At 40.1% G+C, this 19,468-nt stretch overlaps 1 protein-coding gene across 6 annotated transcripts in view; it reads right to left on the minus strand.

Moving 5' to 3' along the window:
• Positions 1–903: 903 nt before the first annotated feature.
• PLCG2 (phospholipase C gamma 2) overlaps positions 904–19,468 on the minus strand; it is a 102,749-nt gene continuing 84,184 nt past the window's right edge. For 5 of the 6 annotated variants that reach the window (XM_072117271.1, XM_072117269.1, XM_072117270.1 and 2 more), the window contains exons 28-34: positions 18,882–19,021; positions 16,494–16,608; positions 16,122–16,289; positions 15,110–15,198; positions 12,778–12,944; positions 11,522–11,568; positions 904–5,898 (exon numbers count right to left, since the gene is read on the minus strand). In XM_072117271.1, the coding sequence (XP_071973372.1) occupies positions 11,523–11,568; positions 12,778–12,944; positions 15,110–15,198; positions 16,122–16,289; positions 16,494–16,608; positions 18,882–19,021 (725 nt within the window). In that variant the 3' untranslated portion in view covers positions 904–5,898; position 11,522. The remainder of the gene's footprint in view (positions 5,899–11,521; positions 11,569–12,777; positions 12,945–15,109; positions 15,199–16,121; positions 16,290–16,493; positions 16,609–18,881; positions 19,022–19,468) is intronic. The other variant, XM_072117274.1, reaches the window with a different exon arrangement.

A 19,468-nucleotide genomic window follows, 5' to 3' on the forward strand; every position in this document is an offset into this window, starting at 1 on the left:
ATGAGTAAAATGCTAAGAGAAATCTAAAAACTAACAATTTCATGTATAACTGGAAAGCCCAGGTCTTTCCCCCCCACAGATTTCCTGTGTTGTCCTGACTGCAGTGGTCCAGGATGCTAAGATATGAGGAGCTGTATGGGTGGGATCTTATCCTTGTGCTTGCTTGTGACTGCTAGTGGCTAGTGGTAAAGTATTACATTGATGAACAAATAAAGTTTTTTGTGGGGCCAGAAGTTTTTTATCTGATTCTGGGTATTTTTAAGCTGCCCAAAAATGGCAAAGAGAAATGGAATGCATCTCAAGTATATGAGATGTTGAGCATTTCCCTCAAGAAATAAGAACAATGGAAGAACGGTACTGTGGATGATGGGATACACATATGATGGCTGATTACTGTTGGAGCATCTATCATGAATGTCCAAAAACACCTCATAACGGGAAATCACAGAAACAAGGTTTCAGTGACCTGCTGGAACATCTCAAGGCTACAGCCACAAAATTTGACATTCATTTTCAAAAGTGACTTGGAAATTGAGCAGAATATACAGGGGGTCCCCTACTTAAGGACACCGACTTACAGACGACCCCTAATTACAGACGGACCTCTCTGCCCACTGTGACATCTGGTGAAGCTCTCTGAATACTTTACTTTACTCAGAGACTGCAATGATCATCTGTAAAGTGTCTGTAATGAAGCTTGATTGATAATCCCTGGTCCCATTTACAGAAAAAAAAAGAAAAATCCAATTTTCAATGGGACAAAAATAAATTTTGTCTGGAGTTACAATTATAAAATATACAGTTCCAACTTGCATACAAATTCAACTTGACTACAAACCCAAGGAACCTATCTTGTACGTAACCTGGGGACTGCCTGTACAAACATACAGTGGGAGAAATAAGTATTTTTAAAGAATGAAGAGGTCTGTCATTTTTATTGTTATTACACTTCAACTTTGAGAGACAGAATCTAATAAAACATAATAATCTAATAATAAGTAATCACATTGTATGATTTATAATTTGCATTTTATTGCATGAAATAAGTTTTTGATCCCATACCAATGAGCAAGAATTCTCGCTCTCTCAGTTCTGTTAGTTTTTCGTTAAGAACCTCCTACTCTGCACTTCTTACCTATAGTAAGTGCACCTGTTTGAACTTGTTCCCTGTATGAAACACACTCACAATCAATCACACTCCAACCTCTCCACCATGGGCAAGACCAAAATACTGTACAAGGATACCAGAGACAAAATTGTAGACCTGCAAGGCTTGGATGGACTACAGGCAAGTAGATTGGTAAGATGATAACAACTGTTGGCACAATTATTAGAAAATGGAAGAAACACTAGTTGACCATCAATATTCATCAGTCGGGCGCCATGCAAGATCTCACTTCGTGGGGTAAGGATGATTCAGGAGGATATACAGGAGGACCTGGTCAATAACCTGTAGCCAGCTGGAAATACAGTTTCAAAGATAACCATAAGTAACACACTACACCATCATGAATTAAATCATGCAGGGCTTGCAAGGTCGGTCCCCTTGCTCATGCCGGGACATGTCAGGGCCTCTTTGAAGTCTCCCACTGACAATCCGGATGATCCAGTGAAGGAATGGGAGAAGGTCATGTATTGAAGGGCCAATGGACACATGTTTCACAAGATTTTAGCTGAAAACCTGCTCTCAGTAAGAGCATTGAAGATGAGTCTTTGGTATAGCAATTCTGCACTCAAGTTTGTAATGATATTTTATTTTTATCCAAACAATCCAAAAAGAGTAGAAATATGACGTTTTGGTACAAGAAGATCTTTGTAAGATAGGGATTGTAGTAGGCATAAAGTGAGGCAGTGGCAGTGTCGCTAACCCTATAACTGTACTGCACTACACTGAAAAGCTGATATTTCTGTAGGAGCACCTCCACATGCAAGCTCCCCGCTTACATGCTCAAGTTCCCCATCACTTTATGTGTACTACAATCCACTTTGTATTACTGAACCATTACAAACTTGAGTGCCGAATTGCTATACCGTGATATGAAGGGGTGCTGTATAATTATTATTTAATTCAGTATGACAACTAAGGGCAACTAAGGAGAAGCTCCATATGATGCATTTCAAGTTACGGGAGTTGTCTGGCCAGGCTCCAGACCTGAACCCAATCAGAAATCTGGAGAAGATCTATATGAAGTAATGAGCCAAAATCCCCTCTGCAGTCTGCAAACTTCGTCAAGAATTACAGAAAACGTCTGACTTCTCTAATATGTTTCTGTACCAAATATTATGTTCTGTTTTATGGGATCAAATACTTAATTTATGTAAAAAATGCAAATTCATTTTTTTAAAAGCATGCCATTTTTTTAGATTCTGTGTACCTACAGAAAAAGTAACAGACCTCTCCATTCTTTGTAGATGGAAGAACTTGCAAAATTGACCTGGGATCAAAACCTTATTTCCCCTTGTCGCGGAGATCACAGTAGTTTCTTCGACCCATATCGTGGGTGGTGGGCTCACCCCTGCCCCTCCGTGATCGCTGGTGCGGGGCCTGCGCTGCTCACCTCTCCTCTCCCCACTCCTTATTCCCGTCTGTGGTCAGTGTGTGTGCGTGCCCGTCTCCTAGGGCGTGAGGGCGCCTGCTTCAGGAAAATTAAAGGGCCAGCGCACCATTAATTGGCACTGGCTATTTCCCAGAGATCTATTTAAACCTGCCTCTCCCTGCACACCCTGCCGCTTCGTGCCTTAGAGAAAGCTTTGTCTGATGCCCAGCGCTGTTATTGTGATTTCCCATTGTGACCCCGGTTCTGTTCCTGACTACACTCCTCTGCTGCCAGCTCTGACCTCTTGCTTCATCTCTGACCTTGAACCTCTGCCACCTGCATCAACCTACTGCCTGTCCCCGACTACGAGACTGCCTGCCAATTGTGTACCTTGACCTTGGCTGCCACCATGGACAAGTCGCTGCTGTCGAACGACCTTGTGGTGCAACGCCACAGCAAGACCAACCTGCTTTGTGGCGGGCTCTGGTGAAGCCACTTGGATTCCAGTCCCAGGTGTCGGCTTGTGTCATCGTTCGTGGTGGTCCAGGGGGTTCACTGACCCTGAGCCCTGACAACCCTACTGTACTTAAAAAATGTTCCAACACCAAAATGAGTTTTCCCTGGTGTTATTAGTCAGGGAGAGAATTGGCAGTTGTAACACAAGAATTTCTTAGTGCAAGAGAATAATGCTGAGAAATTGCTACATGTGGTACCATAAAACATCAGTATAACCAACCACCATCTCCCAGTCCATATGTGTACTGGAGGAAACTGTGCAGACAAACTGCTACTAAATGGAGCAGTACAGCTGCATGAACAGGAGGAAAAGGAGGCACCACTGACTTCCACTGGGCAGTCTAAGTGTTAGAAGTGGGCATCTTAAGATGCCTATACGTTATATAGCTTCCTGGAGAAAATCACATGACATATTTGGGTTTTTTCCAAAAATTCCACTTTCACAGTTAGTTTTACAGCTTTGAATGGTCTAAAATGGAATACATGTAACATACAACAAAATAAATTATACTTTCATTCCACACACTTATTTCACTCAGTATCACATTGTGAAATGCATTAAAACTAGAAAACCAGATTCATTAAAGTACAGAGCCATAGCCACCAATCAGAATCCATAATAAATTAACTGTAGAAATGATCAGGTTCCAGTTTCCAGAGCAGTTAAAAAGTTTCCAGAGCAGATTTTATCCGACTACAACCAATCATTGCTCTAAATATTTGCTTTTCTACTAGTTTTTGTATTGTTCATGACTCCCTTCCCATATACTTAGGCGTCTTACCCAAACTCACATTGTGCTAGAATGGGCCGAAAGCTCAGGAACCGCATCAAATTTGCTCCAGGGCAAGTGGCCTTCTAGTACACTATTGTCTGACATCAGTGGTAGTATCTCAAGAAAGAAATATCTGTTGCCAGTAGCAGGGAGTCAGTTTGAAAACACTGTGGGGCTCATTTACTAAGGGTTGCTCTTCTCACTTTTGTCGGAGTGTGCGCCGTTTTTGTGGATTATATGGCTTGCGCAGGTATTTAACAAGTGTCTGTGCTGGGATTTTGGCGCACACAATCGTTTTTTGGCGCAGCTGTGCTCGCTTCCATGCGACGCAATTAACGAGGCGTGCCGCCGGACGATCTGACTGATTCGGACTGAGCGTGGTATTTCTTTTTCCAATTGTGTCACAAGCCCTAGCACTTTCATACACCACTTTAAAGATGGTGAATTTTGTCAGACCTGAGCGGGGAAGCGACACAATCCTGGTGAATCGTGGCACAGTACATTGGAGTCGGACACTGCACTTTCAGTGAACTCCGGGGATGGGGTAAGTAAACATGCCCCTGTGTGTTCACATCAGTACACTAGGGGTTAAAGCTCACACAACAAATTTATTAACATAAGGAAACATGATAATAAAACTCACTGAAAAAATATGAGTCAAGAAAATAATATCACTGTATTAAGATACCTGGTATTCCATAAGTGATGGAATATACAATGACAAATTAATAGTATTTACGAAAACATATTTTGGGATACCCTCTACTGACTGATGACCCTATATAATGAATTTAAACTGGTATGTTGTAGTTGTGCTCAACTTTATATGAACAAAATTTTTTTAATAGAGGCAGACATTTTCTAGGCTTATTTTATACAAATATGAAGTCATGGAAGCCATTTGCATTAGCATTAACAAATTATATATATATATATATATTCAGTGAGACCTATCAGCTATCAATTATGGCCTCCAGACTCTACCCAAAAGGATCAGGCATGTTGGATTTATCGGGCACTGCCAATCACTCAACGCACACTTTCATGCTGTTCACGCCAAGCATACCTGTGAATGCCAGAATGAATTCAGTCATCAGTTTTGACTATGCAGACAGTGCTAGATATAGGCCCTGGAGAGCAGTGGAATCTTATCTTTGTGTATGTAGCAGCAGGACTACATGTGGTCTGGGCTGTACAACTCATATTTGTAGCAAAGGGGAGGGGCTGTGGAGCTCTTCATTCTGAAGGACCAGCCCAGAGCCCTTGCAAGAGCTGTAGACCTGGACTAAAACTTTACTTTTCACAGTCCCGTCACTACTAAGAACACATACGAAGCAGATTTCTATGGCTACTAGCTTACACTGCCGAAAGCATTGTATGGTCAAAAATTGATGACTGATTCCGATGTTGGTTGGCTGCCTCTTTATGGAAAAAATATAACTGGCAGTATGGGCCCTGCATCACTTCTCCTCAGCATGCCCAATAAAAGTTTCCGTCACTCTGGAAGATATTACTTCTCTATCAATATGTACAATGTAGACACATTTCTTTAACTGCATATGTAAAATATACAATGAAGTCTCAACCAGTCTTTTTGGTAGCATATGTCCAGGTTGCTTTTTTACACTCCATGCCAGTAGTTATAACATAGATAACATGAATTATACATGATGGGAGATATTGAAAGCACCTTCCTAGCATAGCCAATCATGCAAAGCAAAGCATTAGACCCATCGTGTGTAGGAGAACATGATGATCCAACTTGAGAGAATGGCTTCCTCTGGTTTTCATACATTCAGGTTCAGCAGGTTTTGAAACATTGTGGTTGTGACCCAAGTATCTTAGTAATGTGACAGCATTCCTGAGGATGTGATATAGTAAGATTGTGGTCACCATCTTTTGTAAACCATAAACATGGTTGCTCCATGTCCTTTAATATAATTCAGTACTAAGAGGTTTTGCAGTGAAGGAGTCTCTTCTTAATTTACTTCCATATCCATGCAACTTGACCACTTATGGCAGACAAGTATTAAGAATAAAATCTGCTATTACTGATGCGTTTTTCTCCTAACCTAAAAGAGAGTGAAAAGAAAAATTAAAATGTTCAAATGATAACTAAAGAAACAACCCGACCAGAAAAATAAGAGATAGGGGCCATGTTAATTCAAGAGCACCTTACTGGGCTCAGTGGGTATACTACGGAGATTTGGTGCCACGGATACATGACAGTGTCACGAAGTAAGTAAAGCCCAAAATTCAGCTGAATTATAATATATTAAGCATTAATAATATTTATTTTCCAACACAAAAGTGCTTGTAAAATGGACCAGCCATTCTTCCAAATGGGGCCTAAAATTATAAAATGCTTTATGAGCCAGCCACCAACCTCTATCTACATGTATGTACATGCATAGGCTAAGACAAATTAGTGAATGTAAAAGGTCTGCCTAAAGAAATATGGGAAACTGAAAGTTGTGTATTACTCTGACTGGTGTAGTGTATTCCAGAGAGCTAGTACAACTCGGAAAAAGCCTTGAACATGAGAGTGTGAGGCTTACAGTATAGAGGTTAAGTGTAGGGCATCGGCTGAGATGAGGAAGGAAATAACGCTAGGTGCAGTATTTGGATCAGTATTTATTTGGTGTATTAAGATCATGGGACCAGTGTGGAGGCACCACTTGCTATGTTGATAAAATGTTAAAGAACATCTACCACCAGGATGAAGGATTGTAAACCAAGCACACTGACATACTGGTGTGTACCCCTTTGACAGGAAACACTCTTCATTAAACTTCCTAAGACCTTGTTTTTAAGAAAAAAAGCTTTAAAAGTATCTAAAATCTAAAATATTTACACCTATGGAGCCCGGAGCCCCTCAGTCTCATTTCCATAACTTTAATTGGCCTTTTATAAATGCTTTTTTAAAATCTGTTATCCTGATGGTAGATGTCCTGTAAGCTGCATTATGGAAGACTAACAAGAACATTGGGGGAGATCATCATCATAAGTATTTGAAAGCATGACTGTTCTAGTTGCCCAAGACAACCAATCAGAGCTCAGCTTTCATTTTTTCACGTTACAGTTGAGTTCTGAGTGGTTTACATTCAAATAATAAAAATTATTACTAAAGAAAGCTACAAGTGAAGCAGAAGCTGTCATGACATGCATCCATATATTAGGGTAACTGCATAGTTTATGTATTACCTGTGGATTTGCCGCACAGCAAATCTGCAGTTTAATACATTAGCAATGCAGTGTATGGAATTGACAACAATCTCATACACACATTGTGCAAAATAATCAAAAGTTTGAGCTTAGTTTGGGATGTGGCCCAGATACGGCAAAATGTAAGTACATTTGATTGTTGTTAGTGAACAACCGACGAGTTACTTGGCCGGACCCAAACGCCAAACACGAGACTAAAGGTCCGCTCAACTCCAGTGGTAAACAATACAACCCCTCACAGAATGGCTTTGGGAGCTGTTGAATGTAAGATTTTGGTACCCATGTCATTGTTGCCTTATGAAACTTGGGTTAGCAAACAGATAATTGATGTGGCTGGAGTATACAAACTTGTGCACTTGTCTATTTATTCAGAATTTGTAGATAGAAACAAGTTAGGTGAAGAGCAGGTAGGTTCGAGCTTCATTACCATTAATGCTTGTAATCTGATAACAGCCATATGTTTATTAGGAACGTTGCTCCCAGGGCCATATTGATCCCCCTGCGACAAGGCCCAGGGACGGAGGGGGGCACAGATAATAAATTCTATTTGTGTCTTACCAGAGCGACACAGCCAGACAAATGTCTCTACGCTCCACCTGTGTACACTCTATGCTGCAGTGGTGCCCTGAGGACAACTTCAAGCCAACACCGTGTCATACATTGTGCGCAAGCGAAGTATAAAGACATGTCTCTGCCTGTACTGCTGCAGTGGAGGCTGGGGAAAAGAAGTCATGGGGAGCACTGGGACAGTGAGGTAAGTAATGATAAGTTTAATGGCTGCAACTGGACAGTATATTATTAGGGGAGGGGCCTCCTGGACAGTATATTATTAGGGGAGGGGCCTCCTGGACAGTATATTATTAGAGAGGCTGCTGGACAATATATTATTAGGGGGGCCTCCTGGACTGTATAATAATAGGAGGCTGCTGGACAGTATATTATAAAGGGGACCTACTAGACTTTATATCTGCCCCAATGTGTGGTATTGGGGGGGGGGGGGAGCGAGGGTTTTAGACATATGGGGCTGATCCTGAGTTTGTACTGTAGCCTGAGTTTGTTACACCACTGGTTTCTTGGCTACTTTCATTATAAAATTAAGTTTTATCCTTTTGTAAATGAAGTACAGGTTCTTCGGAGGCTTTACTATAGCCCCTCTGAGCCACAGTTATCTGGCTATTTTACACCTTCCCCATTCTCAAAGAACCTGCTGCTTTGGCACTCCCCCTTTGTTGATGTCAGAAAAACTCGTACGACAGCAGTGAGTATCATCTGTGTGCGGCCATCAGACAGTGGGAGGGAGGAGGCGCTTCGACAAGAGGAGCTTTGGTAATGCCCCCTGAAGCACTTGGGCTTCCTTTACATAAGGATAAAACTTAATTTCATAATGAAAATAGTGGAGTAACGCTTCTAATAAATAAATGGCTGTATAAATGTAGCTGGAGCTAACCAGCAGTGTTAATGGTTAATAAGACACAGACCTAATGCTAGATTTCCTTTATCTTTAATATTTCCCTTCTTGCTCTCTAATGACTTTCAGGTATTTGCACTTGGTCCTCAGAAATCTATCTCAATGTGACAGACTTCCAATGAATGGTTCACAACTGATGAAACAACCACAACGTTTTTGTGATAGTGTTACCACACAGATTGCTGCTAGCTCCATACACTAGAAATGTTACAGATTTAACTTATTTTTCAGTATATAAGGTTTTTAAAAGGGCAATGTCATCAGATTTTACCACACTAAACTACCAACACAAGCGGGCACGGCACGGAGGGACCGCGTCACACGACACCGGAAGAAGGAGGTTATTTATTTATGCCACTGCCCCCCCTCCCCGGCTACCTCGCTATTTTATTCAAACTCTTGGATAACCTCTTTAATCAGTAGATGCTTGATGGTAGGTTTTCCTTTAAGGTCCTCCCTGCCATGCATGTTGCACCGCATATGCTCTTAGTATATCCAACCCACAACTGTGTGGACCGATACTTCTACATCAGGCCCTACACTGGAACTGGCACAGGCTATAGCTAACATGCCGATACGACCCGGCCTACTCCTCGGGCCTACTGTCCCACTTAGCACTATGAATTGCACTAGGATTTGGGACTTTTTCAAGGCTTCTATGCCAGTATAAATCCCCCCCCCCCCCCCCCCCCAAGTTTTTCTGTGAAAACCCGGAATGCAATAGTCGTATATAGCTGATTTTACAGCTCTCATAGGGGCACATTTACTAAGGGCTTTTGCGGCAGTTTTCTGACTGACTTTCTTTTGAGTTTAAACTGCTAGCACAGCTATTTAAGAAGTGTTTGCACCACAAATATGTTGCACCCGAACGTTCTGCGCCGTAGCTGCACTAGGCAACATGCTAAACAAATTAGTTGGCGTAGTTCCGACCGTGCTCCTCATTTAACATGCAAAGTCTGTCGCACACCCTGTGTTAACCCCTTAACGACCTGGCCCTTTTTAGTTTTTTCACTTCCATTTTTCACTCACCACCTTCAAAAATCTATAACTTTTTTATTTTTCCACATATAGAGCTGTGTGACGGCTTATTTTCTGTGTAACAAATTGCACTTCATAGTGACGGTATTTAATATTCCATGCCGTGTACTCGGAAGCGGGAAAAAAAATTCCAAATGCAGTGAAAATGGTGAAAAAACACATTTGCGAAGTTTTCTTGTGGGCTTGGATTTTACGGATTTCACTGTGTGCCACAAATGACATGTCTACCAAATTTGTATAGGTTTTATAATGTTTTCATACATTTACAAAATTTAAAACCTCCTGTACAAAATGTTTTTTTTTCGGATTTTGTCATCTTCTGGCGCCAATAACTTTTTCATACTTCGTTGTAGGGAGCTGTAAGTGGTATCATTTTTGCGACTTTAGATGGCATTTTCATTGTTATAATTCTTAGGATTGTACGACCTTTTGATCACTTTTTATAAATTTTTTTATATTTTTCAAAATGGCAAAAAAGTGCCATTTCCGACTTTGGGCGCTATTTTCTGTTACGGGGTTAAACGCAGTGAAAAAACGTTTTATATTTTGATAGATCGGGCATTTTCGTACGCAGCGATACCTAATGTGTTTATGATTTTTACTGTTTATTAATATTTATATCAGTTCTAGGGAAAGGGGGGTGATTTGAATTTTTAGGTATTTTTATTATAATTTTTTTAAAACTTTTTTTTATTTTCACTTTTACTATTTTTCAGACTCCCTGGGGTACTTTAACTCTAGGTCAGTGATGGCGAACCTTTTAGCGGCAGAGTGCCCAAAATGCAACCCAAAACCCCCCTTATTTATCGCGAGGTGCCAACCAAAATTAAAGCAGTAACTTATTGCTCCCTGTTCAACAACTTTCAATCATATTGGCCTCCTGAGGACAGCAACAGTAGAAAAAGATGAAAATTTTCATCATTTTAGCTTCTTTCCAGTTTCCCTCTGTACACAGAAAATTGTGTGGCCAGCAGGAGGTCCTCCAAAGATAATTTGTCCCTGTCTACTCATTCTCCCTCTTCCTACAGTCCCTAATAACGAAGTAAGTATCAAAATATGACTGAAAGCCGCATCTTTTAAGTTGCTTGGAACTGCAGAAAGATTCTTTGTGTCCCGTCTGATGTGCTGGGGCGATGGGCCAGGTGCCCACAGAAAGGGCACTGAGTGCCGCCTCTGGCACCCGTGCCATAGGTTCGCCACCACTGCCCTAGGTTGTCTGATCGATCCTATCATATACTGCCCTACTGCAGTATGGCAGTATATGGGGATTTTCCTCCTCATTCATTACAATGTGCAATTAGCACATTGTAATGAATGGTTTAAATCGAAACAGCCTTGGGCCTTCGTGAGACCCGAAGCTGTCATGTCAACGGATTGCCGTTCCACCAGCCCTCCCCATGCATCGGGTCCGGGCGCGCGTACTAGTACGGCTCGCGTCGGGAATGGGTTAAAGGTGCACCACAAAAAAGTTGCTGAACTCTGTCGGGCCAGGGCAGGGAAGTGACAGATTCATGATTCCTGGTGCACTTGCTTAATTAATCTGTCGCACCGAGCATTATACACGGCAGAGCACTTTTAGGGTGCGGTCAAAACTGCATCGCAATTAGTTTTGAGGTAGTTTTAGGTGTAGTTTTGTCAATTTCACAGGTGAAAGACATGAACTGAGTGGATGAATTAGGTTTTGAAGGAGAAAGCTGTTCCACAAATTTCATTCACCTGCTGATTTGATGTCTTTCACTTGTTAAAATAAGTAATAACACCTAAAACCACCCCAAAACTAATTGCGATGCAGTTTTAACTGCAACGTGAGACCGCACTTTCAGTGCAGTTTCCCACATTCTTAGTAAATGTGCCCCATTTGCAAAGGCCATAGGACAGCTGGAAGCCGTTTTTTTTGTCATCCTGATAAGGTTTTAATAAAGAGTTAAAACTGTCCTAGTTTTTCCTGTAAAACAAACCTTTACCTTATAAATCAGGATGAACTTGAGGACTGAGTTTTCCGATTCCTGCTCTGGAATAAGAGAGAGACAAGGAATAATTCTAATAATTACCTGCTCATGACAAATATTTAGCGTTTGTACAATCCACCACCAGCTACATAGTCATGAGAATCCACTTGGTTTCTTGTTAGCCAAAGAGGTTTTCCTTATATTTAAATTGGAACCTTGCCACAAGATCATCTCTATTGGACTACTGAAGAGAAACCATAGTGCTTGGCAATCTCCAGCACTTATATAGTGACTGCATCCTTGTATGACTACTAACAACTCCATTCCCAAGTGATGAGTATGTTAGGGAGCTCATATGAGACCACAGTTCTTGTTATTGGTGCCTGAACCATCACAGATAAGGCAGTAATCACTAAAAGCTGTTTCACACTATCCGTGATCAGCCTTTGTTCACAGTACATCCAGAATCCTGTGTCATGGGCTGGCCACACTACCAGGGATGAGATTCCTTGCATCAAATCAATATATGATGATGGGAGTCCTTGCATCTTACCTCATAAAGAATCCCATCCCTGCAGTGTGGTCAGCACATGACATAGGACTCTGCCCCATCTGTGATCAGTGATAGTGTGTAGGTGCCCTTATTCTGTAGATAGGTAGAGCACACATCCCCATGTACATACACATGTTGTGGTTTCCACAGTCGAGAGTTATGAGCTGACTGCCCAAACAGTAAGTGTTGGAGCAGGTCCTGTTCCTGCCCTTATGCATAATGGGCACATGAACTCTGTGATGGCCTTTTGTTGGACAATTTATAATTGAAATGCATGTTAAAAGGTTTGTCCTAATGCGTTTGTGATAAATTGAACTAGATTAGTAGGTAAATCCAGGTTAATATTTGTAAACTGAAGCCCAATGTTAGGATAATTGAAGAAACAATCAAAAAAGCAACACCACCAGTGTAAGAAATAATTGTCACCATCCATAGAGAGCAGACACCAGTACAATGTTGTCTTCTAGAGCTGTAAACCAGTTCAGAAGACAACCACATGATGTGAAGCAGCTAAGGACAGAGAGCAATGGTTCTGAGTACCAAGTGCAAAAGGATAGTTGCCACCACCAGTGTAAAACATGTGATCTTGGGTTGGAGTACAGGTCTCCTCATGCATCTATCATATAGCTGTTTAGCCATAACCTGTTTGACTTTATGGTCCATAATGACCCAGAATACTGAGATAATATTGAAACCTCTATCTTCTCTCCGTGCTTACCTCTTATGAGGATCCGGGGTTGCAGCTCCTCTGCCCTCTACCCCATGTTGTCTTACCATAGGTTCATTGCCAGGCACCGCTCTAAAGGTCTTATGCGTGTCATATAATGGCAGTTCGTTATTATGGCCTATCATTCCAGATGATGAATATAGTTCTTCGCCCATTCCCTTAAACATAAAACACAAGATTAAACATTATTGAAAGCAAGGTTACTGAGCAGACCTCAACGTTATAAGATGTATCGCCAACCAAAACATAACAGTGCCTCGAGCTTCTCCTGCCTCTTGGATAGGTCATTAGTGTCACTGTCCTGGACAACTTTTGCTTCCTGTCTGTCGTATTCCCTGGCATGAAGCTAAAGTTTCAGTCTGACAGTCACAAAAGCTGACAAGCTTTAGAATATAATGCTTCTTTTGTTGGAAAAGATTCCTTATGTGTTCAAATAAAAGGAAAGATTGATGACTAGAACCATAGATCATAATAAGCTGTCAGGTGACAATTGCCAGCTTTATATCAGAGACATTTCCTCTACGTATCAATATTTGACTGTCCTTGGGACATCACCATTGAGCCCAGAAGTGACAGGAGAAACGGTACATATATGTCACTCCTTATATAGTTGATCGGTGCTCAAGTAGGGTAACGATAAATGTACTTCTTTAAACATTTTTAAAGACGTGCATAGTGGCACTAAAAGCAATAGCAATGTCCACTGCAGATTTAAGGTAATACTATTTCATTGCATTCAGCACAACTATGCACATCTTTAGCAAGCCATGTCTGTAGAAGTTTCTGTATATGACTGAATGTGATGTATGAAGCTAGCTTAGGTATCAGAATCCCTAGTCTTCTCAAAATTTATACGCATGGTGCTCCAGCTTATATGGAGGGTGCAAATCATACCATAAAGGCAGCCTGGTCGCTTAGTGGTTAGCACTACAACCTTGCAGCGTTGGGTCCTGGATTCAAGTCCCATCCAGGTCAACATCTGCAGAGTTTGTATGTTCTATCTGTGTTTGCGTGGGTTTCCTCCCACACTCCAAAAACATACTATTAGGTAGATTAGATTGTGAGCCCCATGGGTACTGATTTGGCAAGCTCTGTGCAGCGCTGCACAATCTGTGAGCACTATATAAATAAAGGAATTATTATTATTATTATTATTATAATTAAGCATGGAAAGAAAGTATCACTATCACACAACACATTGTCTGTGCTTTTGCGAACACTCTCTAGGGTAGTTCACTTTGTTAACCAATGGTCACCTTTCATAATATAAATCTAATTAAAATTTCTCTTTCAATACCTAGAGAACTGTAAGAAAAAAGAAAAAGTTTCCTGTCCCCTTGAAATGCCTACTCAGCAGTTTGGATAACTCTACAGATTTGCCTTGTGGATGTCTCTTAAGTTGCTGTAATGAAATAAATGTAAAAAGAAAGGCTTCCTATTAGCATCGGAATGCATAAAAAGAATACAAAAAACCATAGAAGATATTCTTTAAAAATTACCCAATTTTCCTAAATTGACAACGTAATCAGAAGTGTAATTTAGGCTTTGTTAGTGTCTTCAACAGCTTTCTGCTATCAGCCCCAGAAATGTCTGGTTTTTCAGCCATCTGTAGGCCTTTATGAGCCCACATTTCCCGTCTAAGTGTCTGCAGATGTGCTTTTTATCAAAGCAGGCCTACTATTAAATTATAACAGTTTATTGAGGAGTTTTCAAGTCACAGAACAGATGGATCAGGCTGCCGCTCATGTTTTAATTTTGCATTCAGATTACATTGGCAGAGTGTTTGACTCTGTAATGGTCGTAAAGATTCATGGTTCATCATAGATTCATCTAAATATTTTCAGACCCGCCTCCTGGCGAATAAAACTTCCTTAAGAAGTCATTGAGAATGATATATGGCTGCCCATAAGACAAAAAAATGTTTTTGAAGATTCTATATAGTTCAATTAGCAGCATAAGATTAAATTAGCTTAATTCAGTTTGCAAGACTGATTGAGAAGACTGTATCAATTGGGTAGTATATACTTTGTGCCCCCTCTGGCAGCAGACCTAGAATTATAGATTTGCCCCACTGACTACCTAAGTTCTCTTGGTTATTATCCCCAGTACATTCTGTGTGTATGCGGGATGCCTAAATGCTTTAAAATGGTATTGTTCTTCTTAACTGTAAAACACATCAAACGTAAAATACAGATGATGATAAAAAAATTTCATTTGTATCTCAGGAAAAATTACAGGAAAACAGGAAACAAAGTGGCCTGTTGGTGCTGCTTCAGAAAATAAAAGGAGATAATTTATACTTCTAAAATCTCTTACAACTTACCTGGTATTTTTTTATGTGGCAGTAGACCAATAGAGAAGCCAGTTCTATATTTTCACCATAACCATTTTTCAGGGGCACCGATCTGTAACCTGAAGATTACATAACCTTTACAGTCAGTCAGGTTTTTTTTTTATTTTGATGAATTTAATAAAAAATCGACACAAAAGGGGAAGTCCAAAAAATGTTTTAATTTGAATAGCTTAAACCAGTTTATTTTTCTGTTTCTATATTCTGAAATTTGTAACCTTTTTTAATATTTCCATGTACAGCGCTATGTTTGGAGTATTTTTTTTGCAGTGAAAGAGGAAATGAGAGACAATACTTACATCATTTATACCATTCCACTTCACACATTAAGATGTTCCCATGTCCCCCACAATTCCCTACTTCCTGCCTCCTTTCACAAGACAGGAAATGACTGATCAGTCAATAACTTAATTAACCTTTAAGCTAAATTGCATCAATTAATAGTGTAAATGATAATGGTAAACTTTGGTGCATACTTAATTGAAGAATGTTTCTTTGTCCTGATTTATTCATCACTTTCTTCCTGCTTGTAGCACTGTGTCTAAATCAGCTTTCCCTCCCATTGTCACAATGAGAGGTAATAGATAAGGAAACTTATAAAGTTTCTAATGACTTAACTCCTAAAAACAGGTTGCAAAAGCCCATTGCAGATGCATTGCAAATATGTTTTTCTGCCTTTTCTAAGCATGTGCAATATAATTGCACAATATAATTGTGTGTTAAGAGTTACCTTGCACCCTGATAGAATCCTCTACTTAGTCACAGGGGTTGGGCTTTGATTACTTAACAGAGGACTCTGTCAGGTTGCAAGGTAAGTTATAACACACAATTTTATTGTAATGAAAATACTTACAAAAGACACAAAGGCATATGTGCAATGCGGGTGTAATGGGCTTATGCAGCCTGTCTTTAGAGAGAATTAGGTCCCTGGTGACAGGTTCCCTTTAAAGTCACTTGACTGTTATATATCATTTATTGTATGTACCTGTTTTCAGCCCCTTTAAAGGAAATGTACTTTGCGCCAAGAAGTTGGGGTCACTGAACATGTCTTCTTCATACACCACAAACCTAAGGAAGGCCAAGTCTGGTTCATGGATCTCGAACAAAGCCTGTTGCTGAACGGTGGTCCACACAGGGTTTAAACCATTGTCATCTACATGTAAAATAAAAACAATAAACTTTAGAATTTTATATTGGTGCAAAAGCTTGAAGCTATATTTGATACCCAAGAGCATTCATAACAAAAAAGACCAGTTTTCTCTTTTTTCATTGGTCTTTTTTAAATTGTAAATGTAAATTAGCAAAACCATAAATTATAAATTAAAAAACCTCTCTGTAAACCGTGTCTCATACTCACTCACTACACTGGTTCGGAACTTGTTGTTGTCATATTCTCCACCAAATATCTCTACCTCTACAAACGGACAGGCAATACCACGGCCTGGCTTTGGCAGATGACGTGCTCCAATGACCTAACATTGTAAACAGGTTGTGATTTATTATCTCAATAGCTTAACATGATATAAAAACTTTAATTTATATGTGAATTGAACGTTTTTATGACAGGGGGAGTTTTAGACCTTTGTGACAAATACTCGCCCTTTTGGAATGTGGAGTTTTAGCTTTTTGCAAAAGCTTATTTTTGTGGAACAAATTGTACTTCCGAGTGGCAGCATTTAATATGTTTTACAATGTACTGGTAAGATGGAAAAAATAAGTTGTTGGGTGAGATTTACTATGCATTTTATGCCAGTATTATGGCAAAGAAGGCATTTAAATCTCACCCTCCCTACCAGTTGAGAGCCTTTTCTGTTGTGACAGGCCCAAAGTGGGTCGTGGGGTATTTACTGTAGTCTCTGCCAGAAAATCGGCTGAGACAATGGCTGAAACCTCCACCAAATCAGAACTGGTCCATATGGGTTTGACCTGGTGGAGATTGTGGAGATCTACTAAAAGACCAGAGAAATAGATGTCAATAGATGTGGGCCACGGGAGGTATTTTTAGACGTTTAGTCTTAATAAATTCTCATCATGTGTCCCTTCCACACCAGCCTCTCTGTTCTCAGCCAGGACTCTTTTCAGGTCATTTGCATATATCTTTGTAGGTGATTTTTTTTCTAGGTAATGCCTAGGGAATGCCTCAAAAGAATATGTCATACCCTACAGTTTGATAAGCTTTTGTTTAATATGCAACTGTTAAAGTGTAAGTGTAAAGTTATAATGATTTTACCAAGTGATACATACTTTGTGCTGCTTGTCCTTTTCTTTCCAAAGTTATGGTATTTTCTGTTCTGATAGTGTCTGACAAAGATCTTTCTCACCAGAGGTGAAGTGGGCGGAGACTAATATCTGTCAGTCTATGCCCTCAGGCTGAGGCCAGCTAGCTTGCCCACAGATCCCATGATGCCTTGTGTTCTCTCTCAAAGTAATTTAGCATTAAATCCATTTAGTTTCCCACAAGTAACACATACAGGATATATATGGGGACTGGCATGGCACATCCAGCTCTGCTACATACACAGAGATAGCTCTGTCACATGACCTCCTCCGTGAGCATGGAGCAGCAGCCCTCCCTGTACTCCTTAGAGTTTGTAGATTTTTTATAATACGGACTCCACGGCTTGTCAGCACAGGCAGAGGAATCAGCTACTTCAGCACTGAGATAATCTGAGGGGTATATTAAGGAAACTGCTGCAAATAGGTAGCAAAGATAAAAGGCAACATTGTTTTACATCCCAAGAGCTATTTGTGGGGAAAAAAACTTTACAGTTACTCTTTAATTCACATGTGTCCAAAACTGTGGTAAAACTGTAATGCAGTTGATTGGAAAATTACTGGATTATCTGAGGGGTCAAAGCTTTGTGATCAAAGATGTTTGCGATCACAAAGACTGTCTCCGGGGCTATAATTTGTAAACCCATCATTTATCAAACATATCACTGTATTTGGAGGCTGTGAGCACAAACTGTGGCTATTTCATGGTCCCCATTCAGGTCCTGTTCCAGTGTGGATTTCCAGCGGGGCCAGCCGCTGTCAACTTTTTTTTTTTTTTTTAAAGAAGAATTCAGCTGCACATTTGAAAGTCATTAGGTGCTCTGGATAGGGTCCCTATCTCTTATGATATACAACAAGGATTCCAGTCCTACTATTCAAAAATCTTGCAAGGAAATTTTATTTTCCACAGTTAACCATAAGTGACATTTTGATTCAATACAGCAAACTGGTTCTTAAAAAGGTTCAACAATTAAGACCAAAATGTCACATATGATTTGCTGTGGCAAGTTAAAACTTCTTTGCAACATTTATGAATAGTGTAACTGGAATCCTTGTTGTATAACCTCTGTCATCAGCGGGGTGAGCAGCGTGCCTCATGCATGCAGTCGGGGGCATGAGGCCTAAGGGTTATTAATTAACATTGTGGAGGATAAAGCACTTGTTATTTTGCCTTTTTCAGGGATATAGAATCAAAAACAGAAAAATATAATTTTTCCTTTTTTATACCTTGTTTTACAGTGTTTTTTCCCTGCCTAATTTTGTCATGCATAGCAACATCAGACAAGTATATGTGTACCTTTCTGTCACAGTGGACTGATTATTTCGGTCCTTGTCACGGGACAGTATCATGCTGTCAGTGTGTGAGGTAGTGCACCGCGCCATGAAACACACCATGGGCTTAAGACACAGGAACCAAATCCTTAGTCCATTCATTTATACAGTGTGGTATGAATGGGTTAATGTGTCTTACCCTTATAGTTAAGACCAATTGCTCCCGTCTCTTGGAAAGACTTGGGTCATAGGAATCTTGTCTCATACACTCTGGTTGTAAAATGTACCCACAGCGGCCATTGTGGGAGAACATGGAATTATTGATTTGCATATATCGGTCTGAAAAGAAAATACATGCAGAAAATTATATTTTGTAACTATAATTCCTGTGGAGTAATGGTAGACATTTACAAGATACTGGCCAATCACGTCTGTTTGTATGTGTTTGTATGTATTAACATGGGTCTTTCCACTCAACTGAATTGGCATGTTTGAGTAATATGATTATCGAAGGATCAAAATATTAAAAATTCAGTTAGACCTATATGACTATAGATAATAACTTATATGTTATATTATACAAAAACGTGTGTATTGTTAACAAAATACAGTTTTGGAAATTGACCAAAGGGTCAAATAAAAGAAACAATGAAACAACACCTAGCCATTATGTAGGGGAATGGCATTACAATCTATGCAATGAAGACCACGCAGTTCTGTGTATGCCACCACTTTTCTAGTTCTGTATAAAACAACCTTCCTAGAACTGTAGTAATCACAGAGCTG

This window comes from Engystomops pustulosus, chromosome 7 (genome assembly GCF_040894005.1).
Source record: "Engystomops pustulosus chromosome 7, aEngPut4.maternal, whole genome shotgun sequence".
Lineage (NCBI taxonomy): Eukaryota > Metazoa > Chordata > Amphibia > Anura > Leptodactylidae > Engystomops > Engystomops pustulosus.